The sequence below is a fragment of the Meriones unguiculatus genome, chromosome 4, assembly GCF_030254825.1.
Source record: "Meriones unguiculatus strain TT.TT164.6M chromosome 4, Bangor_MerUng_6.1, whole genome shotgun sequence".
Lineage (NCBI taxonomy): Eukaryota > Metazoa > Chordata > Mammalia > Rodentia > Muridae > Meriones > Meriones unguiculatus.
The window spans coordinates 93,898,495-93,926,294 of NC_083352.1; the positions used below are offsets into that span (position 1 = coordinate 93,898,495).

Consider the following 27,800-nt stretch of genomic DNA (forward strand, 5'->3'; position numbering starts at 1 on the left):
CTGCTGAGAAAATACAAATAAATATGATGCGGATAAATGGCCATCTGACTGTCATGCAGTTGAGGAACACCTCCTCGTATGATCTGATGTACTCGTTTGTCATTTCCTACACATGCACACCAAAGTTTAAAGGAAAATAAAAGCCAGTACTAGTGTATTGGTGAGGAGCACAGCCCAGTCCACCTGTAGCTGAGTGAGAAACCAACATCAAAAGTTCCTGCAACCAGAGCAAGGGAACTTCAAACCATGCAGCCGCCGACTGGAAATGGCAGCAGGTACTACGCTACGTGGCAGGCACTCCCCAGTTAAGGGTGTGCGGACTTCGCCACTACCAGAGAGACTCTGGAGCCTGCTTCCTTTTATTACCCAGACAACATCCACAACTGCACTTGGCTTCAACACAACTCGATTGACAAAGGCTGCTCACAATGGACGAGGACGAGGTAAGGCTGGCACCACGTGGGGTCACTCAGACCTACTTGCACATGCCATGGGGAGAAAGGGCCACAACTGGTCCAGTGTGATCTGACTGGGCTCCATCTTAGCCAGTCCTTCGTTTGGTTCTGCGGCAGGAGACAGGGTGGCTGGCACTGCTAGAAAGTCCTGTACGTGAGGAACTCTTTCATCTTCTTAGGGATTGGCAGTGCTAAGACTTGGTACGTCGTCAAGAAACTTCGGAGAGCTTTCCTGCATAAGTGCTTCAGTGAGGACAGAACACGGGGAGCCGTCCAGAACTGGACATGGCCATCTCTTGTCCTGAAACAACAGAAACCAGGCCTTAGCAGGCCCTCAAGGGCCATTTCCATTATAGCAGACAGTGGTGGTTCTGGTTTGACCTCAAGTGGGAGACTCCAGAAGCCGAAGTGCACCTTGACTGAGAAGGGCTGTAAACTGCTGTGTGGCAACCACAATGTGGTAGGAGCATTAGAACCCAGGATGTGGCCCACACCTGTGGTCCCAGCTGCTTTGTAAGATTAAAGCAGGATGACCACCCAAACCCAGGAATTTGAGGCCAGCCAAGGCAATATAGTGAAACTGTACAAAACCCAAAACTACCTTTAATGAGCCAGGCGTGGTGGTGCACACCTTTAATCCCAGCACTTGGGAGGCAGAGGCAGGAAGATCCATGAGTTCAAGGCCAGCTTGAGTCTACAAAGTCCAGGACTGCCAAGGCTACCCAGAAACCCTGTCTCAAAAAACCAACAACAAAAAAACCTCTGAAGACAAGAGCCATCTCTGTCAGCACAGCACAGCACTCCTACATATTAGCTCAGAAGGAAAAGGAGGGACTGGGTACAGTAGACTGCTTGAGCAGAAGGCCTGAGTTCACAAACACTGAAAATTTTAGAGATGTGCTCTGTAAAGTGGCCTCAGTTCTGTGGCTTCCCATATAAATTCCACATCACCTTTTATTCCTTTGTGTGGAATTGGCCATTCAGGGTGACAAACCATATAAAGATGTCATTGCATATACATTAATTACTAACATCTATAAATGACACAATGGCAGGATGGAATATTTTATTTTTATGTACCTTAGATTTTCTTAGGCAAGACTATTCTAGACACTCTCCTTCCTCAAACTCTTCATAGTATACACAAGAGACACTGCTGCCCATCTGTTTAGTGCAGATACATACCCTGTGGCAATAATGCCACCATGTGGGAAGAATGTGCAGCAAAGACCATTGGTCATAGGTGCAAAGGCAACTGGAGCCTTCAGTTCCAGAGCCCAGATCCTGAGGAGCCTGGATGGGACAGAGAAGTTTACATGAGAGCTGAGCTAGAGGTCAGCAAGGAAATGCCTGTCATTACTTGCAAGTACGGACTCTAAAGGCAACCTCATGAATTTCCTCCTTACCTGTCATCTGCCACTGTAGCAAGGTACAAGCCTTCAGGAGAGAAGCACACAGACCTCAAAGAGCTCATGTGGACATCACTGTCATCCATGGCAGGTTCAAGCGGGGTGTGACTATAAAGAAACAGCAGGTCTGGAATAGTGGTTACCCTCCCCAGAATCCTTACCAGCAGGCAGCACACCAAATGCCCTAGCCTGTGCAAATCCATAGCATCTCCAAAATGGAAAACAAGGTCCCTTGAATGCTCCAAGTATCAGAAGGGTTCCCAATACTTCCTTGTGCTAATTTCTTTATGTAAAGTAGGTCAGCATGCACTTCAATGCCTCGGTGAAAACTCAATTTTAAGTCTTTTTAGGCTGATCTGTGGTAATTATAGGACTACTATCATTTGCTTCAGAAACAACAGAAGCTAAGGGGAAAAAAAAGTAGAACAAGCTTGTGAGGACAGGGGAATTTAGACTGGAGGTAACAGCTCTGCTCAGAGTCACTCTGGACCTGATAGTGGAAACAGTGTGGTTTCATATGACTTGAACAGAGCTCAACACTGAAAAGCACTCAGTCGACTGTGCTCTTCCATCCACAATGTCCCATCCTGCCCCAGACTCCAAGGTCCTTACTGAAGTGATCTCAGCCTCTCGCCGGTGTAGGGGTCCCACATAATCACGCTGGTGTCATAAGAAGCTGTGACGAGCAAGGCAGAGTCAGGAGAGAAGTCACAGGAGACAACACTGCTCTGGTGGCCTTCTAGCTTCCGGATGAGTGTGTAGGAGCGCATGCTCCACAGAAAGACCTGCAACAGTACAGAAGGATGTGTTGAGGGGCAGGAGCAAGGTGCATAGACACCAGAGCAGTGACAGGCAAAGAAATCCTCTGATCCTGCTGCTCAGCCAGGGAAGGTTCTCTCCTTTTCTACAGCCCTCCCAGGACTCATCATGCAGGTTTAAATAAGCATTTAAAAATGTGCAATGCATTTTAAAAGATAGCACAGGCCAGGCTAGCCTACAGAAGGCTGCCTACACAAAATTTCTCACTGCTTTCTGATCCCTGCTTGAGATAGTGTGGCAGTGTTAAGGAGACTTCTGCAATGGTGGCTTGTTCCACTTGAAGCCAAGCACAGGATCAGGTATGAGCCTGGGGGCCCAGTGGACCAACTAGCAAGCACCCTTCCCAGATGCTGGACACCTTGCTTAAGAACCCTGGGAATTTGCCCCGTAACTGATTCTGACCCTGCTCATAACTTTAAACCTTGCTGAGAATCATCAACATAGGGTTTCCTTTTTGTCTTTGTGAAACTTAGGCGGGAGATGTAGCTCAGCAGGGAGGTTGCCTAACATTTCACAAAGCCCTGGGTTCCATCCCAGCACTGCATAAAATGGGCCAGGTGGTACAGGTAGGAGATTAGGAGCTCAGGGTCATCCTCAGCTACATAATGAATTTGAGGTCAGCCTGGGCTATGTAAGACCCTGTCTCTAAGAAAACAAAGAAAAGGGCAACACCTCACTTGCATGATCAAGTTCCTGAGCTCTGCCAAACAGTGACCCCCTCTAAATTGTCACATCCAAGGTCAGTGAAGTTGCACAAACAGAAACTACCTCTCCAGACTGCCCCCGGGCTCCAATACCTCTAATCACAACAGATCAGCACTATTCTTATCAGGGTTTGGACTCAAATTCTACTCACGTGGAATCAAACTGGAGAGATTCAAATTCAGAGGTCTGGGTGTGGGCTGTAGTTTTTAAAATCCTGGACTCCAGGGGGTGGGTGTCTGAAAATACTGCACTTTGCCATTCTGGAAAAGGAACCTCCCCCAGAGATGAAGCAACCACTTCCAAATCCTCCTCTCCATGGTCATGTTCAAGGCTCCTGCCTCCAGGCAGTTGTGGAGGGGCCAGAGCCAGGCTGCCTGCCTGCTTCTGCTGGGGCACACTGGCAGACAGACTCAGGCAACACATGCGCACACTCACCACTGGAGGCTTACCGACTTCTCGCCAGCTGCAGAGCACAGCATGCTGCAGTCAGGGGAGATGGAGCAGCAATAAACCCACTGCAGGTGGCCGGATAATACCTGGATCTGCTTACCTGCCAGAGAAGAGCAGAGGGTGAATCAGTCCTCAGAACATAAGAAACTTAGTGCAACATCTAGGTCTCAGGCCCAAAGACCCACATTCAAGTGTAGGGTAAGACTATATTTTAAACACCTGGAAATCAAAGGGAGAAACAAGCACCTGCAGTCTGAGTGCAGCAGCTGAGAGGCCAAGGGAGCTCATTCCCTGCGGCTTCCTCTAATCTGCAGATGAGCAGGGCAAAGGTGCGCAACACAGAAGACAATTTTCAGGAATGCAGCACTGTAAGTGCTCGCATCTGTCCAGGCGTGACGGCCTCCTTCCCCTATGGAACCCTGCTGAAGCCGGCACAGCAGGGTGCAGTCCTCAGAGGCTGGAGCTCTCGGGTCAGATGGCCTGGTTCTGAGTGCCACTGCACTGTGTACAGTCAGGTGCTTGTGCACCATCTCTAGGCCTGGGCTTTCTTAAAACCCCAAGGCTGGCCCACATGAGAATGAGTGAGTTAATAGGGAGTACACCTAGCATGTCCATCCCACGTGGGGTATTGCTTAGTGAAAACTGCAATATACAAGGGAAAAAATGAGGAATAAGAGTCTAATTATGTGAAATGACCTCACCCAATGTGTGTGTGTGTTTGGGAATATGTTCACTAGTACAAACATCTGGATGGAGATATCGTGGGTTCCTGACATGGGTTACCAATTGTAAGGGAAGTGTGAAAGACATAGAAAAGGGAGGGCAGCTAAGAATGGGGACATAAAGAGCCAAGCAAGAAACACAGTTTACAAGGTTTACTTGTACGTGTGGTTATAAATGATTAGCTTATGAGGGCCAACTGTGGTTTCTTTCCTTCTTTTTTTTTTTTTGTTTTTTTGAGACAAGGTTTCTCTGTGTAATCTTGGCTGTCCTGGACTCACTTTGTAGGCTGGCGTGGAACTCACAGAGATCTGCCTGCCTCTGCCTCCTTGAGTGCTGAGACTACAGGCATGGGCCACCATGCCCATCTCTGTGGTTTCTTCTACAGCAACTTGGCTGTCATAACTGGATGTATTATGGAGGTCAGGTTAGTAGGACAATGGCCTGTTCTCTCTTCTCCTTGGAAAGCCCAACTTGGGACTGGAGAACTTGCTCAATGTTTAGAGCACTTGCCGCCCTTGAAGAGGATCAGGTTTGGGTCCCATCATCCATATGGTAGCTCACAACCATCCTTAACTCCAACTCCAAGGGGTCTGACACCTCCTTCTGGCTTCTGTGAGTTCCAGGCACATGAGTGGTGTGCATACATTCATTCAGACAAAATATTACATTCACATAAACTTTCAAAACAAAAAGATCTCCCGACCCCACCCCGATAGCCCACTTTGTTCCATTCACTCTCCCTGTCAGCAAGGGACTACTGAATCTCCCCTCCAGTGTGCTTCAAGCCTCTAATCTCAGCACTTGGGAGAAGGAAACACATTCTCTAATGAAGTCCAGGGCTAGCCTAGACCAAGCCACATGGTGAGAAAGTTCTACACAGAGAGCATGAACACAGCAGAGCTAGGCACAATAGTGTACGCCTTTAAATCGCAGCCCTTGGAAGGCAGAGGCAAGGTGGATCTGTGAGTTGAAGGCTGGCTTGGTCTATGCAGAGTTCATAGAGAGACCCTGTCTCAAAAATAAAACTACAGTGGGTCTGGAGCTGGTAGGTAGCCTAACTCAGGTGGGCCCAGACTGCTAGAGGCCCTTATTACGAGGCCCATTTTGGCTGCTTGTTTTCATGTTCCTGTTCCAGATAGAAACCATGGGGGTCTCTGAGCCAGTAGTTTGGATGAAGACACTCCGAACTCTTCTGTAACTGTTCTGTGGACCAGCACCCCATGCTCAGTCTGCTTAGAGGCATTTCTAACCTCTAGACACTGCAGGATCCCCCAGAGGATAATGCTCCTCTGCCCAGGGGCCCCTGGTCTGGAAGCAATCCAGTTGGGGGCTTCCTGAAAGAACTAAGGGTGTCCTTGTCAAGGAGAAAAAAGAGTTTATTGCCATCATTTTCTCACCGATGGAAAGACAAAAGGGAACTCACTCTTGCAAGCTGTCATCTGACCTCCACATGTAAGCTGTGGCATGTGTCGCTCCCCCCCACACACACACCCTGGGACAGTAACAGTAAATTAAAATTTTAAGAAAGACTGTCTGTATTGACTATATAGTCTTATCAGTGCTGCCTAAACAAGACAGCATGGCAACTATTTTCAGAGCATTTACAGCAATTAGGGACTGTGAGTCCTCTACAGACAGCTTAAAGTAGGGTAATGTATGGGTCTGTGTATTTAAGAGGCACAAGCACCCAGTTCTTGGTGTTCTGGGGCGGGGGGAGGCTTAGCATCTGCCCCTACAGGACAGCTGTACAGGGAACTCTGGAATTAAAACACCTTTAGCTCAGTACTTTGTAGGCACAGGGTGGCTAAAAGAACATCTTAGAAAGGCTTGTTGGGTGAGATGGAGAAGGCAGGCAACCCCATCTTAAATGGCACTGGTGAGATGAGGGAAGCAATAAAGGACTGAGTGGCTCAGCCCTCTCTCCTACCATGTTTATTCAGGTCCCAAATTCGAAGAGTCTTATCCCGGGATGCAGAAACCAAAATCAGGCTGCCACTGGGTGTGAAGCTCAGATCTCTCACGACATCCTGGTGACCAGAAAGATTTAGAAGCAGGAGCCCTGCAGGAAGCAGAAGCCCTTGGTCAGTGCAAGGTGAAGGCAGACATGTCCTTTGCTGCCCAGTCTCAGCCAATTGGTGGTTGTGGAGCCTGGGGGGCATGACCACATGTCATAAGTATAATGCCCTGGACAAGAACCAGCTAGAAAGCCCTACCTGTCTGCACCTCCCAAATCTTGATCTGTCCATCGTTGAGACCTGTGGCCAGGATCAGGCAAGAGACATCTGGCACTTGGGGATGGTGACGTGCCCAGAGTTTCTTGCTGGGTGGAGAGGGCCAAGGGCTGAAGGCCAACCCCCACACAATCTGGCCACAGTCCAGTGTCTTTTCCTTCAGGCTGCCCCGTCCTTTTGAGTCATTTTTGCTGCTTCGGCTTTTGGCTTCAAATCCTTTAGGGATGCTGGGCAAAGCAGACATTTCTGAATGAGTCCACAATTGTAAGCACATCAACCACCTTGCCAGCCCAAGACTCAATTCCTAGAAGCCACTCCTGGCATTCAGTGAATCTGGTGTGGCTTCAGTTCCTTTTGGAGTTCATGGGACATGGGCTTGCAACAGCTCTAAAATTGGGTGACCTGCCTTGTGAGATAAGTAGATCACACAACCTCCCGGGAGCCACATGCTTGCTCAGGAAGTTCTCTTGGGTTTTGGTCCTACAGAGAAGCAAACACTTTTCCCCATGAGAAAGTATGTACTGCACAGTGGAGGTTTAGAACCAGGACAGACAAAATTGGAACCTAAATACTGTCAATCTGCTGCTCTTATGCCCAACAAGCCCCCAGCTCCAGCTCAGACACTCCCAAGGAGGCTGAAGTGAGCCCTCTCTTGCCACTACAGCCCATGTGGTGCCTAGTGATGTCCATCCTCACATACTACCCTCCAGTGCTGATGAGGCTCCTCCACCTTCAGCCTTGATAGCACATCCCGAGGAACTGTATTAAAGAGCTGCAGCAGTCGGAAGGTTGAGAACCACTGTCCTACCAGAACCTGACTTCACTTGAATTAAAGTTTCTTAAATCTGGGGCAGATGAGATGGCTCAGTAGAGCGTGCTGTCAGGCTGATAGCCCAAGTTCTATGCCTGGGACCAAGAGAGTGGAAGAATAGAACTGATATCTGCAAGTTGTTCTTTGACTTCACACATAGGTAACTTTTAAGTTTCTCAAATTTTTATTCTTGAAAGTAGTGTATGTTGGGCTTCAGGCCTTGGAGAAGCAGCTTAAGGTGCATTTGGAATTAATGCAGACCTGACCTCCAGGTTCTCCCAGCATTCCTCGGCCCCTACCTGCTGCAGGGCACAGCTGGCATACCCCTGCCCTCTGCCCTGAACTCTCCAGCCCAAGGGCTGGGCCTCCCGAAGAGGCTTTTCACTATATACAGACATTTTAATTAACCACCCCCCCTTCTGTTTTTGCTTTTTGTTTTTCGAGGCAAGGCTTCTCTGAGTAGCCTTGACTGTCTTGAACTCATTTGTAATTTATAGATCAGGCTGGCCTTGAACTCACAAAGATCCTCCTGCCTCTCTATCCTGAGTGCTGGGCCCTCTCTTTCTGTATTTCCCCTTCCTCAACTCCCTCTCTCTTCTTTCTGCATTTCTTCTCTCCCCTGTCTCTGTTGTCTCCCCCTGAATGGCCACTTCTCCAGCCCTATTCTTTAGAACCTCTGAACCCACTGAGAGCTGCTCCCAACAAACCTGCATTTATATACTTTAACTTGTCTTCAGTTAGCTCATTTCACCACAAGAAAGATTCTTATCAGTTTATATGACTCTTGGTTGACACTGGGTAATCAATGACAAAAGCATTTCCTAATAGAAAGTGTAGGTGTGTGTATTGGGGGGTGTCTGTTATGCAGTCCTGCACTCACTGGGTAGACTACTTCCCTCTGTTTACTGAGTGCTTGGACTAAAGCCACACTTCACCATGCCTGACTAGTAGGGTTCTTTTAAAATGCGTAATGCCGAGTGTGGTGGCCCACACCTCTAATCCCAGCACTTGGCATCTCTGGGAGTTTGAGGCCAGCCTGGGCTACATAGCACCTTCTAGGACAGCCAGGGCCACTCAGAGACCCTGTCTCTGAAAACCAAATGTATCACCATTCTGGGCTGAGGTGTAGCTCAGTTACAGCGGACCTTTCTCACACAGGCAAGGTTCTAGGTTGGGTCACTAGTCTTAACAATAAGTGAATAAATAAGCAGACAAAGATCAGACACCCCTAACAAGAATATGAATGATGTAACAATTACATTAACTTAGGAAACATAATAATGAAAATTACTCAGACTGCGTACACAGCTGTGGCAGTGCACAAAGGCTTGGTCCAAGGTCCAGCACAGGACAAAATAACTCATAGTCCAACCAGACTTTAGCCACAGTAAACATAACACCACAAAGGGCTGTGTACTCACTTCTAATAAAGTCACATGGGTCATATCACATACTGCTTGTGGCTGTTGCATGTGATAGCACTTGGCAGCCATTACTGTAGCGATGGTGGTGTGTTTTGTTTTGCTGTTTGCAGTGTTTTCAGTAGGGATGGAACCCAGAGCTGCACACACTCAGGAAGACATCCCTACTGCTGAGCTGCATCCCATTTTAGTGTCTCACTGAGTTGCTCAGGCTACTTTTCTGCCTCAGCCTCACAAGAAATTGGAATTATAGGTGCACTGCCACACCTGGCTGCTTTTTAAAAGAAGCCATCTGCTTATACTACACCAGATGATTATACGTCAAAATCTGTGATATCCCCCCACACCATTAATTTCTCATTGAACATACTAATGAATACTTTTCTCGGTTTGAATGACACAGAAGAAGGACTAACATTCAAACAGCTCTTCCCAATTAAGTTATCACAGGAAGGGTGTATTTGCCTACAATGATGTAAATAATCGAGAATAAGTACTCTAAAGGAAAATAACAAAGAGGAAAATGACAAAACAAAACAACTTTTCAGACAATAAGCTGACCCTAGACTCAAATCTAGTCACAAAGCGCTCTCGTTATATTTAGAAAATTTAACACATTCAAACAGCAAATGACCTTGACCTTGCCTTCCTGTTACAGAAGAAACTAAGTGGAAATAATTTTTCAGGGTGTAACCACACAGGAGGTAGCCCACCACCAGTCACCTCAGAGACCCCTACTTTGGACAGTCAGAGGATTCTTGGGAACTGGGTTCCAGGAAGTGGGGACGGTGTAACAAACACCTTCCTCCCTAGCATTGTGCATCCTGCCTAGGACCACCAGGACTCTTGGTGACATTACCATTATCAAGCTGCCTAAGACAACTGGAACTCTTGGTGGCATTGCCATTATCAAGGCAACAGTTTCCCAAGAAATGTATCCAAGCTTAAATGTAGCCTATTACTGATGAGAAATGCTGAAAACCTCCAGAACAAGCCTGATGTACTTCAGGATTCTCTACCTCTGCTCTGTGCCAAGTGAAGAAGACTGTCAATGAGTAAGTAAATGCAGACATGAAGTTACCCCCAGACAGATAAGACACATCAACCAGGAGCTCATAGCATTCAGGCCCCAGGACCTGCCATCCCAAGCGAAATCTTTGCATGGCATCGAAAACTATAAACTAGGTTAGAAAACAAAGGAACAAACAAACAAAAAGGAAACAAAGACCCTGTTAGAAAATGGCCAGAAATGGGAAGGAGGAGGTATTTCTCTGAAGGAAGAAGTCAGAGGTCCATTAGCACAGGAAAAAGGCTCAACACTGGTAGCCAGGAAGGAAACGCAAATCAGACTCCACCTCACACCAGGAGTGCCAGGCTGGAGCAAAAGAGAGGACAAGTGTCAACTGTCCCAAGGATGTGGAGAATTTCACATCTGAAGACACTGCTTGGGGAATGTCAGATTGTACTGCCACTTTGGAAAAGAACTGGCCACTCTCATTCGAACACTGGACGCGCATGCCCACATAGATGTGTCCAGAAACATTAGAGCAGAGCTATACAACACACCCACTAAAAAAAAAAACCTGTCAACTGAGTCTGGCGTTTCACACCAGTACAATGTCACGGGGCAGGGTTGAACAGTGGTGTGCACACTGGGGTGATATACCAGGCACTACTCAGAGCTGTGTAAGACAGCCACGTGGGCTGGAGAGGTGGCTCAGGGGTGAAGAGTCCTAAGTTCAATTCCCAGCAACCACACGGTGGCTCACAACCATCTGTAATGAGATCTGATGCCCTCTTCTTGGGTGCAGATGTACATGCAGGCAGAACACTGTATGCATAATAAATAAATCTTAAAAAGAAAAAGACAGCCATTCGCAGAAAGATCACAGTAAAAAGCCCACAACAGGCAAACCACAGTGGGGGCACAAGACACAATGGTTGCCAGGACAGACAGAAGGATAAAGGAGACAGGTATCTTTCTGAGTAAATGACAATGCTCTAGAATTGATTTTGGTGACAGGTGCACAGCTCGGAGTGCAAATACTGAGTGCAAATACTTTTTAGTTTTTCCTTTGGGAAGTGTCTCACCACCTGGTGCTGGGTATTCTTCACCTGATGGTCCTCGTGCCTCATCTGTGATTTTGAACTGCAATTACAGAGCACAGTTAGTGCTATATACTTCAAACGGACAAACTGTGTGAGGTGTCACTTCTAGCTCAAATAAGTTGTCCAAAAATTCAGTATGAAGCCAACACACACTCTGCAGAGCTGGCTTCCCTATGTACAGAATGTGGGGCTTTGGGACCTCATGATCAAAGTCCTCAACTGTTCAGCCCTCCTTTGGAAAAGAACCGTAGTCTTGGAAAAGATCCCGAAGAGTAGGAAACAACTTGGGAAAGTACCCAATGCCCTGCCATGTACCTCCTTCATTCCCATGGTATAAAGGGGACTTACAACTGCTCCTCTAAGGGCCAGGGGACCAGCTTGACCACGCAGTGTCCTTGAGACCAGGCGAACCAGGAACCATCTGGGGAGAAGGCCACACTCCAGGTTTCACAACTTGACTTCCAATCAAACTGGTGGGGGCGCCCAGGCTTGAGTTCAGCCAGCAGCAGTGGTTCCTCTGGGGAAGGAGATAGCATATTTCAGCCTGACCACCAGACTAGGGAAGCTGCTGCCTGCCCAAGACTCTGTGGAAGAGAGTTGTCGCGTAAATGACCTAGGGCAGTAACAGTAGCCACAGGCTACATTCCACGGTGGTTACTCAGTGGCAGCCCTCCCCACTGGGTGACTCAGAGTAATCTCGGTGTGGTGGACCTGGTGAATGAGGCCTCCTTTTCCTGTGACTGCCTAAGCAGGAAGAAAGTGAGAGGCAACTGTGTCTGGACTCCAGCCAATGAGTACACTTGAGATCCCCTCAAAAGGAACCGATGCCTTCAATTCAAGGGTTCCTTCCCACCACCAGAACCCTCATCTCCTTTTAGGGCAGACTTACTTGCTCCACCTCCTCCTCCTCCCATGTCCTGAGTCCTGCTTTAACCTACTCTAAGTGACTACTAATTCATTCTATTGCCCCCAGGGATCCCGCCAAAACTGAAGACACACAACAAATATATTCCAATGCTCCCAACTGCCCCAGCCCAGGTCTGCCACCCACCCCTGCACTAACCCCCCATCAGGCCACTTCCTATGCATTCTCTTGCCCTGCAGGGTCCAAGCCCCTTTCCCATCCACACCCTGTTCATTTTCTGCTTCTAAGAGTGGAAACCAGGTCTACTAACAGGCAGCACCCCAACCTCCTAATATCAAAACAGAAGCCAAAACCTACTTTACAGTCTTGTAGACCAGCACTTAAGCATTTTCCACACCACCGAGATGACTGTTCCTCCCTCTCCGAGAGCTCCTTCCATTTCCTAAGAGTAGGCAGTGCTTGTTCAACCCAACCACAGTTCCTCTGGAGTTCTCTATTCCAGTGAAGAAACACTATGACTGACTTGTAAGTCAGAGGCCCGAAGAATGAGGTTTTTAACCACCATAACTACCTTCTGTGCACATCTCACTTTAGTAGTTCTGGAATTTGATGCTTTTGTGGATGTTAATAAATAGAAAATAACATAATTTTTAAAAGTTATTTTATGTGTATGAGCGTTTTGCCTGCATATATGTTGGTTCCATATGTATGCAGAGTCTTCAAAGGCAAGAAAAGGGAGTTGGGTCCCCTGGAACTTACACATGGTTGTAAGCTACCATGTAGGCACTGGGAATTGAACCTGGGTGCTCCAAAAGAGTAGCAAGTGCTCTTAACGACCAAGCTCCCTTTCCAGAGTCCACAGAAAGTAATTTAAATAAGCTATTATTTCAAAACCTGCTTGTATGTGTTTTCTTACATTTGGACCTCAAAGAAATCAACATATACCTTACATTGGGGAATTTTTCCTAGTCAGAGGAACAGCATCTTTTCTTGGTGCATACAGGCTAATGAAATCCATGGTTAGCATGATATTGGTGACATAGAAAGTAATGCTATGTATATAATAGGAAAATACATAGATTGTGTACGTGTGGCACACACATAAATGCCATAGGGCATGTGTAGGAGGTCAGAGGGCAATTTTCAGGAGCCAGTTCTCTCCTTCCACTATGGATTTGAGGGATTAAACTGATTTTTGTGCCAACTGCTTTTAAAAAACCCACTGAGACATCTCACTGAACCAATAGATACATCGTTTCATAAAATATGTATGTTGCTAAAAATTCAACCTTCAAATTGAATTTTAATGCATCATATCTTGGTTTTATAGAGAGCATTTATTGCTTGAGGTTCTGTGTGGAGATACAGGTTTTAATACGTCAGGTCTAAACTGCTGTATACACAGACTTAGACCACTCTTCCCAGAGACAGTGTGTGCTTGTATCTGGAATGCTCTCGTGTATGCAACCACATAACTGCATGGGCATTATTTTCTGGATATGAACAGGTTCTGGCCTCAGTGTCAACAGTGATGAGGCTGAGAAAACTGCATCCATCCTGATACTATTTGCACCTGACTCACTTCCTCCTGTACACATACATCACCCACTCTTTTGATAAGATGGCACTCCACAGAACATAAAAGGGCTCAGCTTCCATTTCTTTTACTGCCCAAGCCAAATTCTCTCTAAAGTTCAATCAAGTCTGTCTCCAAAAGCCTCAGCAAAGCTTCCTTTCCATCTCAACGGCTACTACTTGGGTCTCGACAGCACTGCCTGATGCCTGGCCCAATAGGCAGTCTTTTAACTGTTTTCTGGGTTCTGCTCTAGCTCCCAACCATCCGTTCTCCTTTCTTCCTAGCTTGTAGTTTCACTGGCCCTTATCCTATCCCCAACTCTCTTATTACCATGCCCTGCCTCCATTTTACACCTGGACTTGTGCCTTTCCCCTCCCTGCCTTCTCCCATCTAACTATGCTTAGTTCCAACCTCTGGACTTTGCACCCTGTTCACCACACAGGAATCCCTGCCCATGGATGCATCTCATCTTCATTGTGGCTGATTCAAAGGACAACTCCTTCAGACCTCTAATCCAGCACCTTCACAGAGCTCACTAATTCCTTTGTGAGTTCATCACTACTGAGGTCACTACCCAGCCCCCAGCACTAGGTATGCCCACAGCAGCAAACCTTATATGCTTGTTCTCAGTGCCAACAGTCAGGCTACCAGGTAATGAAGAGATTCTGATACCTCTTTAAATATAGAGGAAACGGAGCCCCTGAAATACTGAGATGCTTGTGCTGTCATTCATATGAAATTCTTCTTAAACCCTAGGCCTGCCTAGAATTCATACTCTATTTCAGGGATGGGGGGGGGGTGTTCATCTCTTGCTATTTCAGGTCAGGAATCTAGAATCTAAAAGAAGAAAGCAGTGGCTGTCTCTTGGAGTCTGGTCCCAAACTAAACTTGGCTACTGGAAAACAAAGCCATAATTAGTACAGAAGTTGAAAACAAAACAGACCTGGGAAGATCCAGTTTCACCTGAGACTGTACCGGCATCAGGCTGGATCAGGGCTTTGTTACATTGATATGCAGTGCATACTTACTGGACACCATGTGACACACTGGCCCACTGAGATACAGGGAGTAGAGGGCTCAGGCAAGCTAATGAGCAAACATATGCACTCCTTCGCATTCTTAGCATTTTTTTTTCAGTGCAGACTCTCTTGAAAAATCTGTCAGCAGTTTTCAAGTATATAACTGTTATTAGCTGGAGTCATCATCAAATGCTGCAACCTTTGACCAGCATTTCTCTAACCCTACCCCCTTCCAGGTTTTCCAACTAAACAAGGAATTTGTACCCACAGTCAGGCAGACTGGAAAGACAATTAGCAATAGCCTCTTCCTCACAAGGAGGTTCAATTTAACAGAGGTGGAGCCAGGAATCTGGCTGGCAGCAAGCTTGATGAGCCTATACCTGCCTTGGGATCTTTGCATTGCTAGGCTCTTCTGTCAGCTTGGATAGTTCTGATTGGCTGCTCCATCATAATAAGCAGGGCTCTGTGTCACCTTCTTGGTGACATTCCTGATTCTCCAAGGTGACTAGCTACTCTCCTTCAGATTTAGTCATTTAGTTTTCTTTACACTAGGGGTTTCTGGGTTGCATTTGTGGTTTGCATGCATTGTGGTCTTCCTCAATCCACCTTGCCTATCACCAGTCACAAGCAGCTGCAGACTGTGTGGCAGGTCTATTAAGAATATAATACATGGAGCTGGAGAGATGGATTGGCAGTTAAGCAGAGGACCTCTGTTTGATTTCCGGCACCGAAACGGTAGCTCACAATTACGTGTAACTCCTGTTCCAGGGGATCTGACGCCTTCTAGCCTCCTCAGGCACCAGGCACATGCGTGGTGCACAGACATACACTCAGGCAAACACTCATACAAATAAAAATAAAAATAAAAAAAACTAAGAAGTTTTTTTTAGAAAGAATAAAGTACACAGCAGACTGTAAAACCTTAGTGGTAGCGATGTCTCAGCTGTTAAAGAGTACGGCGGCTCACAGCAATCTGTAACTTGGTACAGAGGATTGACGCCCTCTTCTGACCCCGTCAGGCACTGCATGCACGGCGTGGTGCAGACATACAGTTAAAACACCACGCAGAAAAATTCTTAAGCCTCCAAAACATTCCTATAATTGTTTGATCACACAAATGAATCAACTTGAAATATTTCACGTTACTCTTAAAGATAGCTTTTTAATTTCAACTCCTTTTTTAATGTGTCTACTACATTTAAATTGCATATTGCTATTATATTTCCGTGGGCCAGCAATGACCTATAGGGCACCTGGCACATGGCAGATACTCAATAAATATATGCTGAATGAATAAATTAATTCTAACCACTGTTGTAGTGTTTTCTATTGTAAACACTTTACAAGAGACGGTATTCGGTTTGAAAAGGGGGTTAAACTCTGGCCTGGTGTCCAGCCTTTTTAACAGTAGCTTGGCAGCGCTCACCAGCTCTGCCCACACCCCTACAACACAGCTGTCAATCACTAGGAAAAAACTGCACTGGAACAGATTCCGGTTAAAAAGCCGTCCGCTCACAGAATGCTTTGAGATTTAACTATAAGGCATCAATGGAAATGAGATCGGAAGCTATAAAAAGATTCACAGAAGAAAACAGTAGGGGCCATTTAAACCGAATTCTATGGGGAAGATACTGAAAGGCTTCATCTAGATGGAGACCGGGAGAGCTGCCTCCACACCTTTCCCTGAAAGCTTGGCCCCTGCAAACAAAGAAATGTCATTTCCTAAATGCAAAGGGGACACCACCCCAGGGAATACCCGCCTGGCGGGAACAACCCATCCAGCACTGGAAGCCCTCGGGTGCATCCGACTCCTCCAGACCTAGGTGAGGCTTCAACTTCGCTGGAACAAGTCTGAGCCCTAGGCCTTAACTCCCGGGATTTCCCAACGGAAACTGCTTTTAAGCTCGGGTATTTGGGGATCCTGGAGTCTGGCAGTAGCGACCTCCAACCCACGCCACTATTCTGTGGGCGGGATGCAGGGCCAAGGGCCCTTTAGGGAAAAGCCCCCGGGAAAGAAGGGGGCTGCAGGTCTAGCCATCCCTAGCATCAATGCGGTTTCCAGTCGGCCAGGAAGTTCATCCCTTGCTCGCACTTCCAGCTTTCGTAGTGACAGCTGTGGACAAGGGCAGGGCCAGGACTGGACCTCACCCACCAGGGTGTCGGGTCCTACGTGTCACCGCGGGACAGCGTCCCGGGCCCCACCCCGTTCCCAGGCACCCACCCAGCGGCCGCTGCAACTACGGAGCCGCGGTGGCCGCTGAGGCCGGCAGCCCCGCCATGGCGCAGGCGACCCGGGCCCGGCGCCCTCGCCGTGGGCTCGAGGAATGCGGCCGGCCGGCCGCCCTCTCCGGTCCCCGCGGCGGCTGGAGGCCAGCGGCCGCCGCTGACAGCGAAAGTGAAACAAAGCTGCGCTCCCGCCTCGGTCCCCGCCCCGCCGCGGCCGCACTCACCTCCGGCCTCCATGAGGACGCGCGGCCCGCGCCAGGCGGCGGGCGCCTCAGCCCCCAGGGCCGCGGGCCTTCATTCCGCGCCCGCGCCGCCCGCCCCCGCCCCGCCGCGGCCGCGCCCGCCGCCGCCGCCGCCGCCCGCAGAGGCCATCAGCTGCTTCCCGTCACATGGCGGCCGGCGGGGGCGGGGCCGGGGCGGGGAGCGCGCAGGGGAACGCAGGGCTGCGGGGGCGTCGGGTGGGCTGGGGAACGCCGAGCCGAGCGGAACGCGGGGCCCGGGGCACGCGGGGCTAGGGGAACATCAGGCCGAGGGGACAAGGCGCTAAGGGGACATCAGGCGGGGGTGAACGCTGGGTTGGTAGGGCACCGTGCCGGGGAACACCGGGCTAAGGGGCTGGGGGGAACACTGGGGTGAGGGGACGGGTGGCCGGGGGACGCAGAGCCGAAAGGAATGCGGGAAGAGGGAGGAGGGGGAAGAGCCGCAGAGCTGGTGGGATTCGAGGCTGGGAAACACCGGACTGATGGAGGTCGGGGGAGATGCCGTAGCAGAGAGGGAAGGGAAAGGAGGGGGCGCGCGGACTTGACTGAGGTTGAGGAAGGGCTGAGGGGGAAGCGAGGCGAGCGGGCAACCGCTACGGGACACTGACCGAGGGGACCTGACAAGCCAACAGGAAAGGTGTGCAGAAACCGGATCCGATATGGGAATTTATCGGACTAAGAGCCTAGGTCTGACTGAGAGATGGGGCGTGGAGAGCTCTGACAGGATCTAAAATGGAAGCGCAGAATTCAAGCGATAAAGATGGGGGTGGACAAGGGCCAGGGATGAAGTGGAGAGACCTAGAGGACTGCCTGAGGCTCAGGGAAGCTGCTGGGGTCATGATGCTGGGTGTTGATCAAGCGGGCTGAAGAATCTGGGGCTCATGGTGGAGGTGGAATGCTGGCCTTGACGACACCCACAAGAGGGAGGACCGTTGGAGAGCCTGGCTTGGAAAAGCCAAGGGGAGGGACGGAAGAGGTGAGGGTAAAGTCAACTCTAACCAACCCCATCTTTCCAACCCCCACCCCACCCCCGACTTCCCTCTGCGTGTCCTCAGAAATGCCTCAGGTCTTCGTCCTTGTTTGGGTCAAATGGATTTCTTCAACTTGGAGCCAGGGTAGGTGAAAAGGGTTTTAGTAGTACCTGGCCTTGGACTTTCTCACGGGCTCTAATTGTAATCCCGGGTAGTCTCCTGTCACCGTCACCGTCCCCATACTCAAAAGTGTCTCAAGTCCCTTTTCCTGTTCCCAGTCTGGATATTTCTCAAAGCTCAATCTCCCTAATTTCCTTCCCCCTTTGAGTCACATGGATTTTTCTAATGTGGAGCCAGGAAAGGAAAAGTGATGGGTTTAGTAATTGTTTTTCCATGTTTTGTTAGTCCAAACCCTTGCCTCTGCCTTTTTTGCTTTGTAGGATTCTCTTCCACTTACCTTTTAGTCCAGGCACATTTCCCGTGACCTGTTTATCCTCGGGTCTCCTGGATTATATCCGTACTTTATCAGTTGTCTGTTTTGAGGACCACATACACACACGTTCATCCGTCTTCTTTTTCTACTTGTCTGTCCCTTTATCATCTCCCATTTTTACTTACGAGTCCCCTTTTCACCCTCCATATTTAAAGCTTTTTCTTTTTCTTTTTTTTAAAACCTGGCATGTTTCCCACCCTCAGCCCACGGTTCCTGTTTTATCTGTCCTTCCTGATCTCCTTAAATCTCAATTCTACTCTCCAGATTTTTTTTCCTACTACTCTTTCCAATCTTTTTAACCTACCTTGTTTCCATCACCTCTACCATGTTGTCTTCAGTGTTCTTGTTTGTGAATACCCATCATCATGGAGGCCAAAGGTATTGTCGGTTTTTTTTTTTGGGGGGGGGGGTTGTTTTTGTTTTTTAATGGGTTTGGGTGGTGTTTTGCCTGAACGTATGTCTGTGCACATGCATGCTTGGTGGCTAAGGAGTCCAAACATTGGATTTCCCTGGAACTGATCAACAGATGGATGTTAGCTGTTATGTGAGCACTGGAAGTTGAACCCAGATCCTCTGGAAGAGGAAGAAGCCAGTGCTCTCAGTTACTGAGCCATCCCACCATGACCCCTTCTCTTTTATCTCTCAAATGTCCATTTCCTGGTGTTCTCAGGGACTCAATTTTAATGGTTTTGTTGTTTGTGCTGAAGACTGAACTCACATGTATTTAATAAACTGTCAGTGAGCTACACCCTTTCTGTACTTACGCATTCAGTGTGCACAAGTCATGAAAAGTCAAGTGGTAAGGTGTGACAAAAATAAAACTTCCAGCTCTTTTCCAAATCGTTTTCGGTGGTTACTTTTGTGTTTTCTTTTAATCACCCACGTATTTATCCTGTATGTGTATGCAGCTAGCTGTGGGATGTCATGGTGTACCAGCAGACATCAGGGAACTACTTTTAGGACTAGGTTCTCTCCTACCATATGGGTCCCAGAGACTGAACGTAGGTCTGTCAGGCTTGAAAAGCAAATACCTTTACAGGCTGCGTGGTCTTGCCAGCCCTGGTTGATTTTTCAGACAAGGTGTCATTCTGTAGGGCAGGCTGGACTCAAGCTCCTGGCAGTCCTGCCTCAGCTCCCAAGTGCAGGGCTTACAGGCACAACTCTCTCACCCCCAATTTTTTATAATTACTAGTCAGATGTAAGTCAAGATCACTGAGAGAATATGTTTAAAAATAACTTTATTCCAAAGTCTTTTAAAAATTCCTAACCTTAGAACTAATTTCTCCCAATTTCCCCTTTCGAATGGTAAGGTCAATCACATAGAACCATCTGCAGCTTTTCTCTGCAGCAGCTGGTATCCAGTCCTGTGGTGAGAAATTTGATTGGCACTTAACGTACAAAGTTGTACCCAGTGGTGACACTTTTCCTATGTGCTTCCCCTAGAGTGTGAAAAATGGAGCTAACGCTAAAGCCACAGGGTTGTAGAGCCCCTCTCCCACTTCTACTGTGTTTTGAGGGAAATCAAGATTAAAGCAACCATGAAGTGTTTTTCTTCCAGGTTCTGACAATTGGGTCTCATAAGTTAACTAATACATGCAGATAAGATTTAAAAAAAAAAATCAATGCACAAATTGGACTTTCCCATATAACGTCCGTAACCCATTGTCCATATGCTTTGAGATCTGGGTGTGGATTGCATTAAGGGAAAGAAGGGCATGAGGGCTCCAGTTTTGCACAGATCACTAAAACATGAAGCCCTTTAGTGCCTGAGTTCTTAACTGAACTACCATTCTATAAATGGCTAATAAAAGTGACAACAATAGCTGGTCGGGGCTTCAGAACAGCATTTGGCACCAAGCCCTTGAAGCTCCCATTTGCTAGTGGAAAAACCCTCAAATATTTCCTATTGCCAGGTGTGTGCAGAAGAGGAAGCTGTGGGGAACACCCAGTGATCTCACAAAACATTCACTGTGGTCCCAGCTATCAACTCCCCCTGTTCTCTTTTAAATTTGCCTCTGGGTTGCACACAAACTCACGAACTCTTGTCACCAGGCCTCAAAGGAAAGGCCAGCTCCCAGGACTGAAGGCAAGCTGGGTGTCCCATTGTGAAATGACACAGACTGGAGTGATCCAAGAGAACTGCACTTCCCAAGGGCTCAAATTCATAGCCAGCTAGACTCTCCCATACCCTGTGCTCAGGACGGGCCACACTGGCCATGGTTTCTTCACTTTAGTCCCTGCATTCAAAGAGAACAGATACCCCCTCCCACACCTTGCAGGTGCTGCTAACCAGCTCCTCAGGACTCTTGGGCCCCTGTGTTAGAAAGTCCTTAAAGCCCTAGATCTTGTCCCGAGAGCAGGATGAGTGCAAATTTCAAGTCAGATGTTGATGGCTAGCACATACCTATTGCACCCTTAGAAGATCCCTGACTTCAGAATATACAGATGAAATAAAAAATAAAAAAAAAAATCTCCAGAGCCTAGCTGTCCCAAGCCAAAGTCATCATCCACTATTTTCTTTTGAAATTTACTGTCCTTAATCAGCACATCATCCTGGTAAAAGTAGGATGGAAACACATATTTCCAATTCCAAGACACAAATATTGAGGTTAAGTGAACTGTGTCCAGTTCATGTGAGGAAATGTTTCTCTTGCATAGCACAGGAGACATGAGGAAAGAGCAGCTGAAAGTTGACCCAAGGTCCATCATTTAGGAGGCTGTGCTCTGTACACAGTGAGGCTTTATAAGGAAAGGTGCATCCCTCTCTAGGGGACAAAAGAATAGTTGGAGTGGGTGGAGCCAACTCAGTCTACAAAGAAGGCCCCTGCAGCAGCTCTGTGAAGGCCCTCCCTTGGCACTCTTACACCCTGAACTACCTCCTTCGTTTCTCAGGAGCTTGGAAGATTGGTGTTGTTTCTTGGGTGTTCTAGATGGGGAAACAGAGGCAAAGCAACAAGAAAGAATTGAAGCCTCAGTGTGATGACCAAGCCCAATCCAAAAGACTTCTGGAAAAGGATACCTTCCCCTGTCAGGAAGGTGCCTGGCTCCTCACCTCACCAGTGATAAAAGCCCTACCTCTGTATTCACACTGGGCAAGCTGGCTGCAAACCCTGACTAGTCGTACAGCGCATAGGAACCAAGTGCTCCCCCACCCCGTCAGTGTCTGCCACAGTACATCAACCTGGGTAACGCCAGGTGCCATAGCAGAGCGGCCCCTCACAGCACCTCAGCTTTGTCCCACACCAGCTGCTCCTTCCCAGTGCATCACACACCACCCTACGGGGTAACTCACACCGAATGAAATCACTGAAAGATGGAAGGAGAGATGAGTGCTTGTACTGGCAGACCCCAGCTGTCCCTAACGCAAGCTCCCTGGGGCAGAATGAGAGGGGGCAGTCACAACTGAATGAACTTGCAAGACACACGGACAGTGGACAATCCTGTTCATCAAAGTGGCTTGTCTTCCTCTTGAACAATGTCACTTTGCTGTTCATCACTGTCATCTGTTCAGGGGCAAAAGAGATGGAAATGAATTACCTCCAACAGCAAGGGAGGCTTCTACCTTCTGTCTCTGCTCATCTTGGTGACTTGTGAGCCACAAGAACAGGATTTCACGGAGGAGGTAAGACAGGGTATACCACAATCTCATTTGTTTGGTTTGGTTTGAGACAGGGCGTACCCAGGCTGGCCCCATACTACGTAGCCAAGAATAATTCAACTCCTGATCCTCCTGCTTCTACTTCCTAAGTGCTGCCACCCGCAGAGTCTAGAATGCTTGTCAGCCATCATGCTCTTGCCTCAAGAGCAGAGATTTTCTCTCTTCCCTCTACTTACCAAACTCAGCTTTTAGACCTGCCTCAGAGTAACCTTTTCCCAAAGCTGCTCCGGATCAAAGTGCTCCTCCCAGCTCTCTCTCTTTTTTTTTTTTTCCTTTTAGTTTTTCAAGATATGTTTTCTCCGTATAATCCTGGCTGTCCTGGAACTCGCTCCTCAAACTCAAAGATCTACCTGCCTCTGCCTCCCATGTGCTGGGACTAAAGGCATTGAGCCAGCAACCCCCACAGGTCTCAGGATTTTTAAATGTATCAACCATCAGATAATCAAACCCCTCTGTTAGCACAGTTCTCCTAGGACCTTCTCTCAGCACTGGGTCATTTTAACTTCCCCCATACATCTTAATGTGTTTAGCCTGTTAATTGGGGCAGGGTGCCCACTCACAGACAGACAACACAGATCCACCTCCTCGTCCACAATACCCATGCTGTGTCTTCCCCACGTACTTTGCTGGATAATTTCTTCCCTGTGCTGGTCGTCATTATATGTTGATTATCTTACCCAAATGCTTCAGACCAGAAGTGATATGGACTTTAGATTGTGGGTAATTTGCATGTTCAAAATGACAGTCCATTGGGTGGGACCCAAGCCTAAACATGAACTGCATGATCATTTCATAGTTTCCTTAAGTAGGTCATTTGTAGGTAACTGTATAAAATATTTTCTTGCTTGCTTTCCTTTGTGTGTGTGTGTGTGTGTGTGTGTGTGTGTGTGTGTGTGTCTTTTTGAGACAAGGTTTTTCTGTGTAGCCTATGCCATCCTGAACTTGATTTGTGGACCAGGCTGGCCTCAAACTCATGGACATCCGCCTGCCTCTGCCTCCTAGCACCGCACACCTGGCTCTGTACAGAATATTTCACCTTACTGTTTATTTACATATTTAGTGGGGTTAGGTAGAGGTCAGAGAACTAACTACTTTGGGGAGTGAATTCACTTTTTCCAGAGACTAAACTTAGATCATCAGGCTTAGCACCAAAAACCTTTACCCATTTAGCCACCTTGCCAGCCCCATTTTCTATAATATTTTAAATAATCTCATGCGGGAAACAAAGTTCAAGTATGCTGAAGCATCAGGCTTGTGGCACTCGTTGACACTTAAATATTTTACATTTTGTTTTTTGGGGAATGGAACATCCAACCTAGTATGGAGTCTCGGGTTCTAGACCAAACGTGAGCCAGCTATCTTCCCTAGGCTTTAAGAAATTGCCCCTGCTCCTCAGAGATTCCCTCCAGGAAGGCTGGCTACAGATCCGGAAGGAGGGCAAGCTTACCCTGGAGCTCCTGGAGTCCATTCCCCATGAGGTCTAAGTTCCCATTGACCAGAGCAGTCACTCTGTGGATGTGTCCATGCTTGCTTATTTCTTTCGGCATCTCCTCTCTCTCGTTTGTCTCCTGATCCACCTCTTCGGCAACATCTTCCTTGTCCCCTTCTTCCTCTACTTCCTCCTCCTCTTCTGAATCCACCAAAACCATGACATCACCCATGTCCTGTCTCCTAATTTCCAAAGGAGAAAAAATAATCAGGAAGTCTTTCCAGAGGTCCTGAGTTCAGTTCCTAGCAATCACATGGTGGCTTACAACCATCTATACTGGGATCTGATGCCCCCTTCTGGCATGCAGGTGTACATGCAGCTAGAGCACCCATACACATAAAATAAACAAATCTTAAAAAAAAAAAAAAAAAAAGACCACAGAAAATTCTTCATGTAGTCAGCATGGCTTAGCCCTGACGGTGAGAGTATAATCTCAGGACAAGATGTAGGCACAGATGGTGAGAGATGGTAGTTATGTCTTTTGTAGGATATTTGTTTATATACTGTCCCTCTCCTGTTGTCCCACACATCAGGCACAGTTAATACTATATACATTCCCAACATGGAATGCATTCTGGGCTGCATTCTGGGCTGGAGGCTCCAGCTCAGTGGACAGAGTGCTTGCCTAGTGTATCTGCATGGCAGAGTATGGCTGTAATTCCAGCACTTGGCAGGTGGATGCAGGAGGATCAGAAGTTCAAAAACATCTTTGGCTACCACAGGGAGTTTGGGGCCAGCCCAGAATACTCAAGAACCTGTCTTTAAACTAACTAACTAACTAACTAACTAAATTGTAAAAATAAACAAAGCCAGGTTCTTTCCTAAAATGGCCTTATTTCTGGAGATCCCTACTGGTCCTCAGGTAAGGTCTTCTCTCCCTCCAATTACACATGGGTTCTGTGCCCAGCATCTTGCCATAGCTCTAGGTCTACCATTGCTCTAGCCTGCCCTGCCCCGCCCAGCCATGCTCTTTTGGCTTATTTATTTATTTATTTATTTATTTATTATGTATATAGCATTCTGTCTGCTTGTGGCCCATGTTCCAGAAAACAGCGTCAGACCTAATTAATTATAGATGGTTGTGAGCCACCATGTAGTTGTTGGGAATTGAACTCAGGACCTCTGGAAGAACAGCCAGTGCTTTTAACCTCTGAGTCATTCTCCAGCCCCAGCCACGTTCCTCTTAAGGAGGGAATGTTTCCAGCTGACAGAGGGCGCAGGAGCACTATATCCACAATTCACCCTCCTCCCACCCTTCTGTGAAATGGATGGAGGGAGGAAGGCTCAGAAGATCGGGAAGACCCTATACAAAAGACTTGGGAACAGCAGCACATCCCACAAGGCCACACTGCTGTTTCCTGTTAATATTAAGCCTGGGAATGACAAATCTGCCTGGACAATGGCCTGTAACAACAGAGTGGCAAAGGGAACAGTTTCCCATGAAAGATGGTTTTAGAACATTGAGATCCCACTGTGAGGAATGAGAGAAAAAGGAACTATTTGTCCACAGATCATAAAGAAGAATTCTGTCTCCTGCCCAGGAACACCTTGGGAAATTAAAATATACAAATTCCATTTGTTTACTTTTCCCTTACTGAATTTTCCTGGGAGGGTGGGGACTTCTGGGCATGCTTAGACTTGTCTTCCAAAGAGTTCTGTTTGTCTATGACTTGGTCTTCCTTTTAGCTCTTTTTAGAAAATGAAATAGAAGCAAATGCCCAAGTGACCTGGTTCATGTGTACACATGGCCCACAGGTTTCAGCGTGCCCAGCCTGTAGATTCCCATTGTCAAGGGGCACAGAATCCATCAGACCATAGTCAGAGCTCAGACCCTACCCTCTGCTTCCTGGATGCACTTGCGGAAACCACGTCACTGGTTCTCCACCTTCTTATCCGTAAGACAGACAAGCCACCCCTACCCCAGTATGTCATCAAAGATGATGGTTTTCCCACAATGCCTCAGGAAGCTCCTAGCCCAGGGTCCCAAGGCTGGTCTACTTTTCATTTCTTATGAATCTACATTTCATTTCTTATGGAAGAAATGAAACCAACAGTGCCAAGAAATGAGGGGAAAAGGCTTTGGAGCAGAATCCCAAGAACACTCACCTGAAAGTGCTCCCTGCTGAAGAGAGAAAAGAAAACAAAAATAAGTACCAGGCCCATCGTTTCGGTCTCAAGAGTTTTCAACCAAACCAACCATGGCTGCGGAGATGGGATGACTCATTAGCATGAGGGCCTGAGATGAAAGTCAAATGCCTAAAAAGCCAGATATGGTATTATACATCCCTGGCCTTAGTGGGGAGAGGCAGGTAGAGCCCAGGAGTTTGCTGGCCAGCCAACCTAGCCAAAGTGTTGAGCATTCAGCACAGAGACCCTTCTCAAGCAGGGAGAGGAAGCAAAAAGAAACCACCCAAGGTCCTGCTCTGGCCTCTGCATGGGTACATACGGGCACATACACCCACACACCCTTGTACATACAGTCATACAGTATATAAACACAGAGACAAAAATAATAAAAGTATAATTAAAGATTAAAAAAAAACTAACACTGACAAAGATGAGCAACTAAGAAGCATTCAAATTGCTTGGGGATGCTACCTAGGTGCCCCATTATTACACATATTGGTCCAAGGAAGCATTCATAGAATGGGGCATTACTTGGAACTGAAGCTACAGACAATTGCGAGCCACCATTTGGATGCTGGGAATCAAACCCTAGCTCTCTGGGGGAGCAGCCAGTGCTTTTAAATGCTTTGCCATCTTTCCAGCCCCAGAGCCCAAAAGAGAAGCAGGGGAACTCAAGGGGTTCCTACCTTTCCAGCAGAACACGGGGCTGTAATACAGCATAAGCCCTGAAACAATGGCCAGTCCCAGCAGGAGGAGGCTCACCACAGTGCCCACGATGCCCCCAATGTTCAGAGGTTCTGTAACGAGACCACACCATGAGCCCTTTCACGGGGTTACAGAAACACCTCCCCTCTTCAGCCCAAATCCACTGCTTGTCCCATCTTGGGTTTCATGTCCTTACAACCTCTCCAAAAACAACCCCAGGCAGAGAGAATCTGGGGAGTCAAAGGAACCATGTAACATCAATGAACACTACATAGTTATGGGGCTCCATGTGGACCAGACACACGTGGAAATTAATACCACAGTAAACAGGCTGATCAACGGACTAGGACAGGGATTTTGTTTGTTTGTTTCGCCTTTAGAGAAAGGCTTTCTTTATGTAGCCCATCTCTGCCTCCTAAGGGCTCGGATTAAAGTGTCATATCACTACTCAGCTAGGACAGAGAATTTACTGGCCACACACAAAAAGAAATGTGACATCCGGGTGTGGTGACGCAGGCCTGAGGCAAGAGGATCATGAGTTCAAGCCCAGTCTGGTCCACACAGGAAGTTCCAGGCTGGCCAGGCCTATATATCAAGACTGTCTCAAATGAAGAAAATAGAAGAGCCTGATATTGCTTAAGAGTAAACAAAGGAAGCAGGGCAGATGGAGCTGGGTCAAACCTAGGCAAGGTGGGAGGTGAAGGAGGAAGGCAAGAAACTTGATGCAATCACACACCACCCACAAAAATCAAGTCTGAATTAAATCCTTAACCAAGGGGGGAGGACGTTAAAATGTCAGAAGAAAGCCAGGCATGGTAGTAGACACCTGTAATTCTAAGCACTCAAGCAATGACGACTACACAGTCAAAACACCAACCAGCTCTGAACAACACTGAAAACGCTCTGTGCGGTATAAAATACCCCAAATTTAATTCTCATTATTACATTTGTGTGTGTGTGTGTGTGTGTGTGTGTGCACTCACATTTATGCATGCACGTCACAGCATGTGACTCAGAGGATGACTTGAGGCAGTCAGATCTCTCCTTCCACTACCTGGGTCCTGGAGCACAAACTCAGGTGGTCAGACTTGGAAACTACTCAGGGAGCCATCTCGCCAGCCCGCAATTTAACTTTCTGTGTCAAAACACGTGCATTCACTGCCTTGGTAGGCCAATCTGCATTCATTCTTAAAGAATGCTAAAGGTGTACGTATATCCCAGAGAGTTTTCCTTAAAAAGCTGCTTCATGATTTATCATCAGTAAACGTTTGATTCATG

General features: G+C 47.6%; 2 protein-coding genes across 3 annotated transcripts in view; both read right to left on the reverse strand.

Moving 5' to 3' along the window:
* Positions 1–125: 125 nt before the first annotated feature.
* Wsb2 (WD repeat and SOCS box containing 2) lies at positions 126–17,204 on the reverse strand. 2 transcript variants are annotated; one of them, XM_021642788.2, is made up of 9 exons: positions 17,044–17,204; positions 11,482–11,650; positions 6,775–7,019; positions 6,489–6,620; positions 3,838–3,938; positions 2,477–2,649; positions 1,862–1,972; positions 1,641–1,748; positions 126–756 (listed from the first exon to the last, which is right to left on the reverse strand). In XM_021642788.2, exons 1-9 carry the CDS (start codon positions 17,054–17,056, stop codon positions 594–596), a joined length of 1,215 nt encoding a protein of 404 aa, XP_021498463.1. In that variant the 5' UTR covers positions 17,057–17,204; the 3' UTR covers positions 126–593. The 2 variants fall into 2 exon arrangements, with proteins under 2 accessions (XP_021498463.1, XP_021498455.1); XM_021642780.2 differs by lacking the exon at positions 17,044–17,204 and having other exon boundaries at positions 11,482–11,684.
* A 2,560-nt stretch (positions 17,205–19,764) lies between these two features.
* Vsig10 (V-set and immunoglobulin domain containing 10) overlaps positions 19,765–27,800 on the reverse strand; it is a 30,532-nt gene continuing 22,496 nt past the window's right edge. Inside the window, exons 6-9 of the mRNA XM_021642809.2 lie at positions 26,504–26,614; positions 25,797–25,812; positions 23,649–23,872; positions 19,765–22,046 (exon numbers count right to left, since the gene is read on the reverse strand). Coding sequence (XP_021498484.1) covers positions 21,991–22,046; positions 23,649–23,872; positions 25,797–25,812; positions 26,504–26,614 — 407 coding nt within the window. The 3' untranslated portion in view covers positions 19,765–21,990. The remainder of the gene's footprint in view (positions 22,047–23,648; positions 23,873–25,796; positions 25,813–26,503; positions 26,615–27,800) is intronic.